The sequence below is a fragment of the Pavona decussata genome, unplaced genomic scaffold (assembly GCF_977016875.1).
Source record: "Pavona decussata unplaced genomic scaffold, jaPavDecu1.1 SCAFFOLD_98, whole genome shotgun sequence".
In the NCBI taxonomy this organism is placed as follows: domain Eukaryota; kingdom Metazoa; phylum Cnidaria; class Anthozoa; order Scleractinia; family Agariciidae; genus Pavona; species Pavona decussata.
Genome location: NW_028145514.1, coordinates 1,251,672 through 1,265,507, shown reverse-complemented (window position 1 = coordinate 1,265,507; position 13,836 = coordinate 1,251,672). Strand labels below are relative to the sequence as shown.

At 40.3% G+C, this 13,836-nt stretch overlaps 1 protein-coding gene and 1 long non-coding RNA gene across 3 annotated transcripts in view; both read left to right on the top strand.

Moving 5' to 3' along the window:
• Positions 1-13,108, top strand: part of LOC146472556 (zinc metalloproteinase-disintegrin-like MTP8) — a 49,826-nt gene extending 36,718 nt beyond the window's left edge. Inside the window, exons 22-28 of one of the 2 annotated variants that reach the window (XM_085119272.1) lie at positions 377-484; positions 886-964; positions 1,764-1,850; positions 2,778-2,868; positions 5,110-5,160; positions 9,703-9,868; positions 10,407-13,108. In XM_085119272.1, the coding sequence (XP_084975398.1) occupies positions 377-484; positions 886-964; positions 1,764-1,850; positions 2,778-2,868; positions 5,110-5,160; positions 9,703-9,868; positions 10,407-11,340 (1,516 nt within the window). In that variant the 3' untranslated portion in view covers positions 11,341-13,108. The remainder of the gene's footprint in view (positions 1-376; positions 485-885; positions 965-1,763; positions 1,851-2,777; positions 2,869-5,109; positions 5,161-9,702; positions 9,869-10,406) is intronic. The other variant, XM_085119273.1, reaches the window with a different exon arrangement.
• LOC146472557 (uncharacterized) lies at positions 2,875-4,241 on the top strand. The gene is made up of 2 exons (XR_014866540.1): positions 2,875-3,505; positions 3,558-4,241. It is a non-coding gene; the product is annotated as an uncharacterized LOC146472557 (long non-coding RNA).
• Positions 13,109-13,836: the final 728 nt, after the last annotated feature.

Here is a 13,836-nt window from a genome sequence, read left to right as displayed (position 1 = left end):
CAGCTACAAATGGTTAGACCTGCATGTGGCTGTGACACCACGTAGTGTATACCTGAAGAGTGGTGAGAGACGGATGTATTAGAAGGCTACGGACCTGCCTCCAAAGACGTACAACACAGCCGCCTAGGACATGCCAAATCCTGTCTATCACCCCTTTGTTATCATGCTTTTTTTCCTGGGCTGGGTGGGTAAAATAAGATCACCAGTGAATCGATAGTGGATGACATTTTGACATCGTAAAGCGCCCCAAGCATGTGTTCTGATATGCGCGATATACAGGCCTCCATATCAGTCTTCATCTCCATTATTGGCGCAGCAGTGATAAGTGCTAAGTATTTGTTTATTTATGTGTTATTTTGTTGTATTTCGTTTTTAGGGACAAACTTTGTGGGATGCTTCAGTGTACAAACATAGATGTTGATTTGCCAATTATTGGCACAGGGAGAAGCAGCTACCAGCAGTACTACGGCCCAACCTTGTGCAAGTTAGTATGAGTCTGTTTCGTGTTTCATTTGCGCATGACAGAATTACAGGGCAGTGTAACACTGTACACTGCAATCAGCTCCTCATTTCTCCGCTCAAGGACAGTCGAGCAGGAAGAAGAAATTATTGAACGATAAAATAGCCCAGCCCACATCGCCGAAATGCGACTTCCTTTGTGTTTGAGAAGAAATTCATAAGTGTGACCGTTAACATGATAGCTCTCTCAGCGTTACCTTCGTGTTTAGCTATTTACTTAAATACCGTAATGTTTATGGCCTTATGTGACCAAACAGAATTGCCAGAAATAATATCCATTGTTTTCGAAGATTAGCCTCTTGTCTTGACTCCCCGATACACACAAGTACAGGAAATCTGAGGTTCCTGTTTAATTCGTTGTTTTAGGAGCGCTTCTTTGTCCCTTGGGTTGGATGTTCCTGATCCAGGAGTGACCGTAGAAGGAACAAAATGCGGAGAAAACAAGGTGGGTCATAAACTGCTCATCGTATGTTAAACAAAATTCATGATTCTGAGTTGTTCTTCGAGCACCTATATGCGACGTAATTAGAGCACGGTCACGTGATGTCAAATTGCAGCTGTCCAATTACAAGCTACGCTCGTCCACCGTTGGCAAAACTAATTGATTGTATCTCTGACTATATAAGTAAAAAGAGGTTCGCGTAAACGTTTTAATGAGGTATTTTCTTTTTATACGATTAATTGGTATTTTGACTTCCTGTCGTTATATTCAAGGGTAATCGTGCTTGTAGTTTCTAATCGTCCTGTAGCGCATGATTTGAACGTAATCGCCAGGGAACGGTTGCATTACGCATCTTAAGATACGCGTGAGTTTTCTACTGTCGTTCCCTGCCTTCCGAAGGATTTTTCTCGCACTCTCTTTGTCTTCCTATCCTCCGTAGACTCCCTTCGGCCGAATTATCCAATATCTGATAGCGCTTGAGAAAATTCTTCGGAACGCAGAGAATGGTTGCAGAAAACACTCATTTATCTTGAGATGCTTTATGCAACTCGGTCCAGATCACTAGAATATACGACACTCAGTCAAATTACCACTAATCATTTGAGTTCTTTATGCCAGAAAAACAATTATCTCATAGACCAAGTTGTTTAAGAAATACTATTCTTGTAAACGCGGGCACCTCGATATATCTGCCCAGATCAGATTCATGTGTGAAGAACGAAAAATACCTCATTAAGTATTTATTCTTGTTACAAGTGCAGAGGTTTGTTTTTGATAATCTGTCCTCTTGTCTTTTTTCCAGCTTTGTCTAGACCGAAAGTGTACAAGTATAGAGACGCTTACATCACGCCTTACAAACTGCCCAAACAATTGCTCTAATGAAAATGGGGTGAGTGCGCATGCGCAATCGCTGCCTTATTGATTTAGCTAGTGAGTGGAAGACAGTTCCTATCCGCAGCGGTAAAACCTGCGGCGCATGCGCGATTTCAACAAATTGTGAAATTTTCTCGAATTATATTACTGGCAGTGTGGAATGACTGTGGAATCTACCAAGAACGCAGAACGGAAGGACGTTCCTAAAGCGTCAGCTTGGAATTTCGCTGCACACAGCATTTTTTTGAATGTTTTCGAAACAAGTGGTTATATATTTGAAATCTGACCGAAGTGTCGTATTTTTGCTTTGAATCAAAAGAAAAATTATAAAATAAATAAATAATGGGAATTGCAGTGGCTCATCCCCAGTGTGGCTCTTCGTCCACTGTTTCCAGGCCGAATTGGAATTTGGAAATGTTGGATTTTTGTGGAGGGAGGAAAACCGGAGTACCCGGAGAAAAACCCTCGGAACAGGGACGAGAACTAACAACAAACTCAACCCACATATGGCGTCAACTTTGGGAATCGAACCCGGGCCACATTGGTGGGAGGCCAGTGCTGTCACCATCGCGCCCCAGAAATGTACGCTAATGAGATTCACGAACTGTATGATAGACATCACAAGGTGTCCCCTTACCTTAATTCTCAGTGAAACATACATAATTTTGTCAAACATGAAGTCATATGAAAACGACAAAAAGGCCTGTTTTATATGAAGTGCCCAAATTCAGGGTTAGGTGCATTTCTGGACATAAGTGGGCGCCATGCCTGTTTCCTTGAGCCTCGCTGTCGCTAGCAGCCCCGGAACCATCCGCTGTCGTCCAGCGGAGGGAATTCATAACAAAAAGCAAATCATCTCCTTCGCGACGTACGTAGCAAACATATTTCTTTTAATGATGTTTGACTTGTGTTACACTGTTCGATTTATCTCGCAACTTCGTAGATTTGTAACAACGAAGCTGAGTGTTTCTGCTTGAGCTGTTGGCAGGGGTCAGACTGCAGTCGGTGGGTAGACTGCAAGGACGGCGTTGAAGGTATGTTACAAACCAAAGTTAAAAACAAAAATCCTTCCAATGCGACCTCTGGTTTGCTGTTTAAACAACTTCGAACTCATGGGCAAGCTGGAAAGATGTGTAGAAAGTTGTTTTAAATGATCGGGGCAGGGTTGTTCAGACAGTGGATAGCATTATGGTGTGGCTAAACGTCATCCAGGGAATAATCTGATCTTGAGTCATTCCGGAATCGTCTTGCACATGAGGTCATAGCGGAGGATGCCTGCAGCGCCCAGTTGGCTCTGGTTTCAGGACCCCTGGATCGACTTCTCTGCGTGTGCGATATGTGCTGATAGCCTATTAGAATGGAGCTTATTAGAGCACCAAAGTGCGCATTTCTTAGGACTGTCTACATTTATATAATAGTGGGCTTACGCAACAGGACGGCTGAGGGAAGGGGACGGTAAAATATCATTGTGTGACCAACATGACATCTTAGTACCTTCACATTTTTAGGCGATTTTCGACTAAAACTAGTGTTCTCTCATCTGTGACAACCTGAAAACCACGAGTGGCAGGAATGTTGCAATCTAGAGTCATGAATACTTGGCCGTCACGTTGGTCACACAAGCACAATTTGCCGTCCCACCACATCAGCCGTCCTGTCGCGTAAACTTGCGTAAACACAGCGCGCGTTTTGCCATATCTGAGGTTAGTCTGTAGAAGTCTAGGTAAAGCCCAGTCATTGATGCTATCTACTCTTTGAGCAATTAGGACCTGGTTTTCTGCGGATTTATATTCTGAACAAGGGTGTTTAGACGTTTTATTTCCGGACATTATTTCAAATTGCATTGTTCAAGAATACTGCATTAAGTTAAATTCCACGTTAAAGTGTTCATCCTTTGTTCATTCCGTTGCATTACGCCAGTATGCATTTCGTTTCATGTTACAACCAATATCGCGATGCACTCTCCGTTTTCTCCTCCATGTCCATTTATCAGCTTAGAAAAGCTAAGTATGCATAATGCTAAACTCTAAAATAATAAAGCTAAAACACATAACTATGTTAGAATCCAGTGTCGGATTTAAATTGTAACTAAAAAAGCGCATTGATGACAGTAGCATTTATTAGCGTAAAAATAAACATGCCACGCCTGCAGAATATTCTAAAATTTAAAATGTGTTGAAATAGTTTTGCGTTAATTATTTTTTTTTTATTTTAACAATATAAATTAAAATAACAAGCATAACAGTTGTAGCAATGTTGCTCAATCAGTCAGTCTTAAAGAATATGAAGCTTTACGGTTCAGTGAATCAGAAACTGAAACTGAATGGTTTGTTGACAAACCCTTCATTTTTGGATGTCTTAAAGTCAGTGTCGCCTATTTTTAGTGTCCCTTTGAATAGCCAGAAAATATATTTGTATCGGTGGATCGTTTAAATAATGGTTCAGTTTTGGTAACAATAATCCTACTAGCGCACAGAACCTAGTTTAAATTATCTTTGGCTGTGGATGGTTAGGATGCAAATGGGTGCAACTCGCTATTGAATATTTTGTGTGTACTAGTACCATTGAAAACTTTCGGCTCCTTCTGGATTGTCCTTTTAAACCCACTTACAAGTGAACCGCAGTCTTACACTCCTTCGTTGAGTTGTTTGTCTTCGGAAAGCCAGACTTGGTACACTAACTACAAGTTAAACAGTAAAGAGTTATTTATTAGGACTGTACATTGGATGCCAATTCCGGTTAGCAGAGTTTACAATGACTTATCGCACATTCCAGTACCTTGTCAGCGGCTGCTCAATGCAGTGCGTCCTCTTCATACTGCTTTGACTGCTACCTTATACGAAAAAACTGTCTGACATCAATTTTCTTAGCTGTCAGTGGTTTCTAGGGAGCTTCAAGATTGCTGTTAGCACAATATGTAGAACGTACTGTTGACGCATTGCAAAACGTAAAGGTGGATGAGTATTTTACTAATGCCTTAACTGGAACTGTTAACCTATGACCTGAAAATCAGTTAACTCGCATGGTACAATTAAAGATGCATGTGTAAATACAACACAAGAAACACTAAAGCCGCTTTAAGCTCTAAATTAAGACAGGCCCTGTTAAACTTGCACTTGACAGAAAATCATTTTTATGCAATTCTCAAGCGCTGTAAACTTGTACTTGACAGAAAATCAGTTTGTTGTTGTTGTTATTGTTGTTGTTCTTTACTCAACACAAACCAAATACATTTGCACTATTGGTACAAACCCTTCCTCCTCACGTACGCACAGGTAACGGCACAGATCTAAACACGCCTACAGCTAGCATCACAGATGTTTCAGGTAAGATTCTTTAGCAGTTCTTCTTGTCTCGATCACAGGACTTGCGTTATATGTGTGTCACACAACGGTTCTCGTCACAGAGCAGCTCTTTCCGTGCCCGAGATTGGTCTCAGGGTGCTTTCAATTAGGAATATTGTTAGGAAAACAAGGAATATACTGCTGTCATATTATCCCGGGATCCGTTGCTATGGGAAGAAACAATGCTATGCTATTCATTCCTGTTCTGAAAGCAGAATGAAGGGGATAATTTTGCAAAGTTATGTTCTCGTGAGATGTGAATGGCCAGGATAGTCTTGAAAGAAGGAACTTAGGAGTCGGGCAGTCGTTGCTTAAAGCATCTTAAAGATAAGTGGATGTTTTCTGCATTCGTTCCGCGTCTTCCGAAGGATTTTTCGCGCTCTATTTGTGTTTCTCCGTCCTTTAACCGCCTTCAGCCGAGTGATCCAATATAGCGCTCGAGAACATCCTTCGGAACGTAGGGAATGACTGCAGAAAACTCCTTCTTGTCTAAAGATGGGCTATGTAACCTGGCACAGGCCCTCGAATGATGGAGAAAACGAAGGTTAATGGGTGGGCACAGAAGTGCCTTACTGGAGGAGACTCGGAGATTCTGAATATTCCATATCACGCTTGATGTTCCACATCCACGGTGCTACATCCCCAATTCTTTTTCTTTAAATTTTACCCGTCTTCTAGCCCCACCGGCACTCCCCCCCCCCCCCTGCTTCTCAATCCCTGTAATTTTCCTCAGTAACCCATATGCCTGTGGTTTTTTGCCTCCAATTATCCTCATCCCAGTAACCACTATCAGGACCACAGTGACAAAAGAAAGCGTGCTGGAATATAAAGGTAGAAGCTGTCCAGATCCTTCCCTCTTTTCCCTTGCTTTACTGGATCTCCTTCCCCTTGTCCCTTGTTCTTACGCACCTTTTTGAGAGAATGGAACTGGCTTCGTATGGAGAATCGTTGCGTGACATCCCAAATATCCGGTATGTGGTGGAGACTACGGGTTTTCTAACTGCACGATATGATTACCTCACTGCTGTACTAATACTGTGGTATTAATGCTTCCTGGGGCCTCTTCTCTAAAATACTTTAGTAATGTAAGAAGCATAAAGATTTAAGCTGTATGTGTAAAAAAGTTGTCGAACCTACTGTAACCGACACCAAGTTGACAAACCAGAGAGGTCTCTCATAAGATTCTGGGGGTAGGGGGGGGGGGGGGGGGCGACGGAAACTTTGTTAGAGAAGTGCGACTGGGTCTCGTAAACCCTGAACATGTTTACGACAACAAGCTTGGATTTCTTTACCATGTATCATTTTCTGAACCTGTTTATGAGGGTCATAGGTTGGCACTGCCATGGCAATTTATTCCAATGTCAATAATTATACGTACATTTGCTTTTCGCCGATACCAGGGCAGACTTTGAGATAGAATGGGCGAAAATCAGTTTCGAAGGGAAGGAGTCCTAATCAGGGATTATGGCTCCTGATAAGGGCCAATTTATTACAACGTTTGCACTTGTTGCCAACAAACTGTGCCCTTTGCTATAAAACATTCATGTATTTGAATTCTTTATTGAGTTTTCTCTTGCGTTTGCACATGAAAGTAGGGGCCCACCTTGTAAATTGCAAGGGTAAACGTTTTATTAACTTTGCTCAAGGTTCAGATTAAACCGCATCAGTTTACAGCCACGGGAAAATATGAACTTTGCGATTGGAAAATGACCCATCTTGATACCCTGCGGGCGTATGTCACCGGTTGTCGGTTCGGGGAGCTCGACAGTAAAACTAATAACAAGTAATGAATAATTGATAGTTAATTTGTACAAAGTATTGTAAGTGAAAAATATTGAGGTTAATCTTTTCTCTCTTAACGATTAATATGAAAACACTTGACAGTCTCGACAATTGTTCTTGAATAATCAACCAATGTCACTAACGTTAGATTGAATTTCTAATTCTGATAATATACTTTATTAGTTAACTTCGGTGAGTTGTTCTGTATCTAAAAAGTTAGTGCGATTAATTCATCTTCAAAAGTTGAAGGGGGCTTGCACTGCATCATAAACCACATTTCCCGGGGTATCCCATCGATGGAATCGATAATCGATGACAATCGATACCAATCGATATCAATTAATCGATTGATATTGTAAATATTGATAATAATTGCGCAATTCAGCCTTTGGCTGCGATGCAGTTTTAATAAACTATCTATCTATCTATCTATCTATCTAATCGATGGCGAAGATTCGTGTGGTTATCGATTGGTATCGATTATCAATACCAATCGTTAGATAAATTGGTATCGATTGGTTGCAGATTGACGGAACCGGAATCGACACATAAAAAACACAACTTTATACGCAGTAATTATAAACACATTTCATTTTAACGTTAACAGGAGAACGATACTCTCTTCTTTCTCTTTAACGCTAATGCCCCGTCCACGGGATTCCGTTTTTTTTTTTTTTTTTTTTTTTTTTTCGACAAATTAAAAGTTTGTTCCATGGGCCAATCTATAGACTTCAAAAACGGAAAGGGGTTGTATCGTGCCTTCACAGAAAAATTATAGTAACAGAAGTTGTACTTTTGCAAACAATGAAATTGCATGCCAAAAGCAGCAGCATGAGTTGTTGCAAAATAATGAATAAAGCAGCAATACCCAGCCTTACAATAACGAACCTGATCGTGCTTAAAACAAAGATCACATACATACAAACTGAAAAATCTATAAAGGTGCCAATTGCGTCTAAAAGATATAAAATGTGCAGCGAAAGATAAAAAAAGACGTTCCTTTTTTTCATCATAGTAGTAAGCGATGAGCCATTTTAGTTTTGGTGTTTGGTATTTCTGGGTCGGACGGAATTTGTTTTACCAGTTTCGTTCCCAGGGCTTCCTAAAAATGGCGGATGTTTGGACAGGGAGCGTGCGTAACGTCTGTTCAAGGTTGCTGAGCCAATCGATAGCAATCGATGAACGGGTTTTGTGTGGTTATCGATTGGTCATCGATTGACCGATACCAATCGATACCAATTAACTAATTTTATCGATTGATATCGATTGATCGATTGAATTTCCGATCATCGGTTTCCATCGATTGGATACCCCGGGACATTTTCAAGCTTTTCAAACACGTTTTCTTTTTCTTAAAGATAAAAACTGAATTTCAAATAAGTCGATGACGATATTCTGTCACATTTTACCATCTTGTCACTTACCATACTTTACTTCGTACGTTTCTGTTAAAAAGAGGCTGTTAAAGGAACACTACGGAAATGCATGCTATTTTCCGCTAACTTTAGAATGCACCTCTACCTAGGCAAGTTACAAGGCCTTGAAACCTGCAAGTCAGTTATTGTTATTTGTGTGTGCCCTGTTTAATCTCGTTCTCAGGGTATTCGCATTTCAGAATAGATACAATAGTATACAATAGCGGAACATGTGACCGTAAAATCTCCCAAATATGTTGGACATTTTAATTACTTCAAAATTGTTCAAAAGTGAGATGACATGCTGAATGTTGATTTAAGGTTACGTGATATACTGTTGGGCAGAGTCTTCTCTTCTCGCCATTTTTAAAACGGTGCGGATCCCGGAGACAAGATTGTGTACTATCGCATATCCAGACATAAGCGTCTCTTATACTTTGTAATCAGGTCTTGCCTGGTGTTGTTAATACAGTCTCAAATAAAATTGCTTTTATTATATTTTTTATCACAACGGAACGAAGGATATCAATATTGTTATATCAATTGCTATTTAAAAAAAACGTCAAGTGAGAACAAGTTCAGCTAAAACGTGGACATCAGCTTAGTGTAATTTATTGTTTTAATTTCAATTTATTCCTTATTATTTATTAATAATTATTATTTTATTAACGAGCCGATGTCGATTAACACAGGAACTCTGTAATCCCCAGAAGTAGGAGCCAGTAATAATTGATTTCTATTTTCTACTCACCTTTTAATTGCAATTTGAATTAAAATAATAATAAGAATTCGTCGATTTGTTATCGTTGGAAAATAGCAAATATCCCAAGGAAATTAGTGTGTGAAAAGTGGTAACAACAAAGCCCTGGACAGACCATGCAACATTACATGAAACTGTGATAGGCTAACTAGCCACACGATGCATGACGTAAAATTGTGTACTTTAGATTTGCATAAACGACAGAGCTCCCTTTCATACATTAAACTTTTTTTTTTCCTTTGGGTGGAAGAATGGGATTTAGGATGGACCTACTTGCAAACCGTTGGCTTTATTCTTAAATTGGAAAATAAGTTAGAAAACAGGAATTAGTACTCAAAGTGGCAAATAATGTTAACGCCTTGAAAATATTGCGCGCAATGTTGCAGTAATTTCCGGGATGCAATACTCCGCATCATTATACGTTTTGGTGCACCGTGTGGCCGGGCCTCAAAGGTCGGTACATACGACGGGACTGAGCTCAGTCCCCTCGTGAGTACCAATCTTGATTTGATACTGAATTTGGGGCAGAAAGGGTTAACTGTGTGCGTTTTCTCTTTGTGTCAAAAGGATCTGAAGCGCCACAGACAGAAAAGCGAAGCAATCTAGCTGGAATCTTGATTGCAGTTTTCCTTGTCATTTTCCTGCTGATTGCGGCTATCTTTGCTTTCAAATATCGAGAACGTTTGGTGCGGAAATGGCGAGAATTTCAGCAGAAGGCACCTGGAACTAAGAGGTATTGGAGCGTGGTTCTGAGTGACTGTTTTTCGTTAGTTTATAATATACGGTAGGGAGGTTGACAACAAATGCAGCCTACTTCCTTGTTTACTGACAATGCTACAGCGTTTGTAGTTTTCCGTAGAACGCGATACGTAACTTTTCTAATGCTAGGGAATTGTTGAATGACGTTGCAAAGTCATTTTCTAAGAACGAGTCAGAGCCCTCAGGGCCGGGTTGTTCGAAAGCCGATTAACGCTAATCCACGATTAAATATTAACCGAGGTTTTCATCTCGCTCATTAAAAATGGTTTTAAAGGCTCATTTTAAACTAATGGTAAAGAAAAGTCTAAGGCAAAACTTAGGGACAAAAATCTTTTGGACGAATCCTTATGGATTAGTAAATATACTCGCATCAAAGTTTACGTTAACCCAGGATTAGCTTAATCGGGCTTTGAACAACTGGGCCCAGATGTATTAAAGTCGAGTTTAATTTTCTATACCTCACGGATTGTTTTGTTTCTCTGACTTGTTCTTTATCTTTCGCATTTTCTTAGCTATCAAGGCGTGTCCAATGGCTCTCCCAAACAAAGAAGAACGGCTACTGGAGCAGGAGCTTACACAAACCAAAGCACGGACGTGGAGGCCGCCAAACCAAGACCCAATATATCAGGGCCAACCCTCACTAGCACCACACGAAATAAACCTGATGTAACTATAACTACCAATCCTCTAGGCTCGACAAGGTTTTCAAACGGACCTGCTAAACAGGATTCACAGCCTAACGTAGCTTATAAACCTACTCCACACAGGCCAGAAAAACCTGCTGTGGAAAAGGAGACAACCACTGCAAAATATCCGCCGGCGAAGCTTCGAAATCCGGAATGGCCCCCCAGAAGTAACAAGGAAGCTTCCTTAAATCGTGCCTCCAGTCCCTTTACGGCGAATAAACCTGTTAACACTGGTAAACCTTTTCGACCACAGAGCCACGCGGGAATCTTGAATAAACCAGCCGTACCTCCTCCCCCGCCCGGAAGAGAACCGGTTAAACCTGTTAAACCTCGTCGACCAGAAAGCCACGCGGGAATGATCGACACACCAGAACCGGTTAAACCTGGTAAACCTCGTCGACCAGAAAGCCATGCGGGAATATTGGACAAACCAGCCGTTCCTCCCCCTGCAAAAAAGCCGCTTTCAAAATGGTCCGCTAGCAGCCAGAAGGAAGACTCAGATGGTTCTAAAGCTCCCGCCAGTCAACCTAAAAATCCCTGGAAGCCTCCCTTGAGACCTGTTGACGCGAAGTTTCCTAAACAGCCATCGGAGGAGAGGCCAACTTCCTTGCCTCTTAAACCTTCTGACTTGAAAAAAGCAGGACTTGCCGCGGGCGCCAAAAAGCCTTCCTCGTTTTCTACAGCTGATAATAAGCCCAAGAAAGTCCCGCTGAAACCCCCTGGTCCTATTCCATCGCGACCTGGAGCAAAACCGACGTAATTTAGAAATGTTGCAAACTCTCTTAGGTTGACGTTCCATAAGATGGATTTACACCGTAAATGATACAACTGGATCTTGCGATTACAAACAGATTTCGTTTGCTTCTGTGATTGCTTAAAACACCTGCAACATTTTTCATGTTATATGCAACATGAGGAGAAAGAATAGGTGGTTTGCATTGCCGCCATGTTGGTGTACAAAACAAAAGAAAATTTGTTCATATAGTTTGGATAAAAATGGAAGTTAAGTCCCAGAGGAGAAAAATCGTATTGTTCCGGTACACCAACATGGCCACCATGACGTCACATGCAAACCATCAATAGCTTGTAAATATTGTAAGAAAAAGGGGTACTGTGCAAGTTTTCCCTCACGCAATTTCTTGAAGGAGAAGTTGCTTCGTGTGAAATAAAAACTCGGTTAGTTTCGGCCGTTGGCTCGATGTTCCATTTCAATCGGTCTTCTTGCCCTGAATCGAAAAAAAAAAACACATCGCCCAATAACAGGACACAATATTAAATGTCACATAGAGTAAAATCAATGTGATCCTTGATGTGTGGTACATGGAAATCGTTCTTGCACATTAATTCCTTGGATTAAGAAATTGTCTCCAGTAAGGTTAGCCAGGTAGTCGTTTAAATGAACTGTAACTTTTAAATTAAGCCTCAGCAAAACAGTTTTACAGTGTAATTTTGCAGCGGAGTCTAGTAATATAGTGGTTTCATGTGCATTCTGGCGGAAATTATATTTTCGCTTTATTGAAAATTAGTCCAAAGAAGAACTAAAGATTGCTCAAATTACTGGTCCGTACTGGTTGTTGCGGAACACAGTGACCCAAAGCTTAAAGAATGTTAATAACAAAGTCAAAGGTTGCAACCAGTCCCTGAAGATTCAAACTGATGACGACAGGCTGGCGGCCTTTTTGGTGTACCATACCAACAGAAGCCTGAGAAACCTTTTGTTGAAGGTATACCAACATGGCGGCGGTGACAGCACGTGCATATGACATGATCACCACAGGATATTGTACATTTAAGTGTTCTGGTGGATTCTCTGCCCAAGGTATATGACTTAGCACATCGTCACTATCTTATTTAGAAAGATCGGATTTGAAAAAATGATTAGGAAGAGTAAACTTTCCTCCTCCTAATTTCTGTTAATTTATTCCGTATAAATGGGATATTATCCTGTGTTTGACTATATCGTTAAAACGGGCGTGTCCTTTGACTTTGAAATCACATTTCGCTCAGTTTTCGTAGAATTCTTGTCACTTGCATTCAAGCCAAGTAATATTTAAATCAATCTGGTATTGAAATCTAGATGTTGAGTGAGTCAACAGCCGGAAAACAAAACATTTCTGTCGAATATGTAGGTACATTTTTTGAAAATTCGTTTAAAATTGTCTTTAAGCAATTACTACTTCTTGTTTAGCAAGATGGTGTATTTTCTGTTCGTTTTTAGTAGCTATTTCAAGAATTGTGGTGTTTATTTTTGTTTTTAATACTTTCGCTTTCACAATTTTTGTTTTATAAATATGGGAAAGAAATCAATCATCATTTTAACAGTATTTTTAATATTATTTAATTAACAGTGGTGTTTCAAGTATATTTTCATACTCCTTATGTGGAACAAGATTTAGACTTTCAATATCAGTTGATGACGTAAATGATCTTGAGTTGAGATACAAATACAAATGCTATCAAAAGTTATATGTGACTGTAAATTATGCCGCGAATTAAGGGTGACAAATAAAAGTATTGCTTTTACCAAACTCCTGTGTTGTACAGCCACCTTTTTCGCCATGACGAGTTCCGGAAGGCAGTGTATGCTAATTGTCAGTGTGTAGTCATCGATAAAAGGGAGGGCAAAGAAGCACTCTTCCTTGCCAAACGTAGAGAAAGACTTGAACAAGTAAGAAGTTGGACGCTTCCTGTTATAAGAACTTAAGATGGAAAGTCATTAACCCGTGCAGGTCGAAAACGAGGACGTTATAAAAGGCAACAAGCGTTTGGTTGTCGGAAATCGTCCACATGAATCGTGGAAATTAACAGTTGGAATTGAGAAGTCCCATTTGCAGTAGTCGCTCTCCAATACTGTGCGATACACTTGAAGAGGGAAAGATGTAGATAAAGCAAAAGTTTGTACAGAGCAACATTTTAGGCACTGAGAGAATTATTAAAGCTTTCAATGTACTCTGGTCGGGAATTGTTCCATTGAAAAGTTGCAAGAGTTACGCTTGGGAATGTACACTCGAACAACAAAATTCGCGTTTCTCAGGCTCGTCTTAAATATTTTATTCTCGAGTTAGAATAAACATACAAGATTTTGGGTAAACTGGTTCAACTAAATATTAGCGTTCAAACCGTCTTCATTACTGTCATCATGTAATACACTGGAATCGAAAAACTCCTTTGTTGTGTAGCAGATCACGTTTTGACTTATTCGTACATCATTTCACACATGTTTTCACGACTGCTCAGATCAACTAACTCTTCGGCG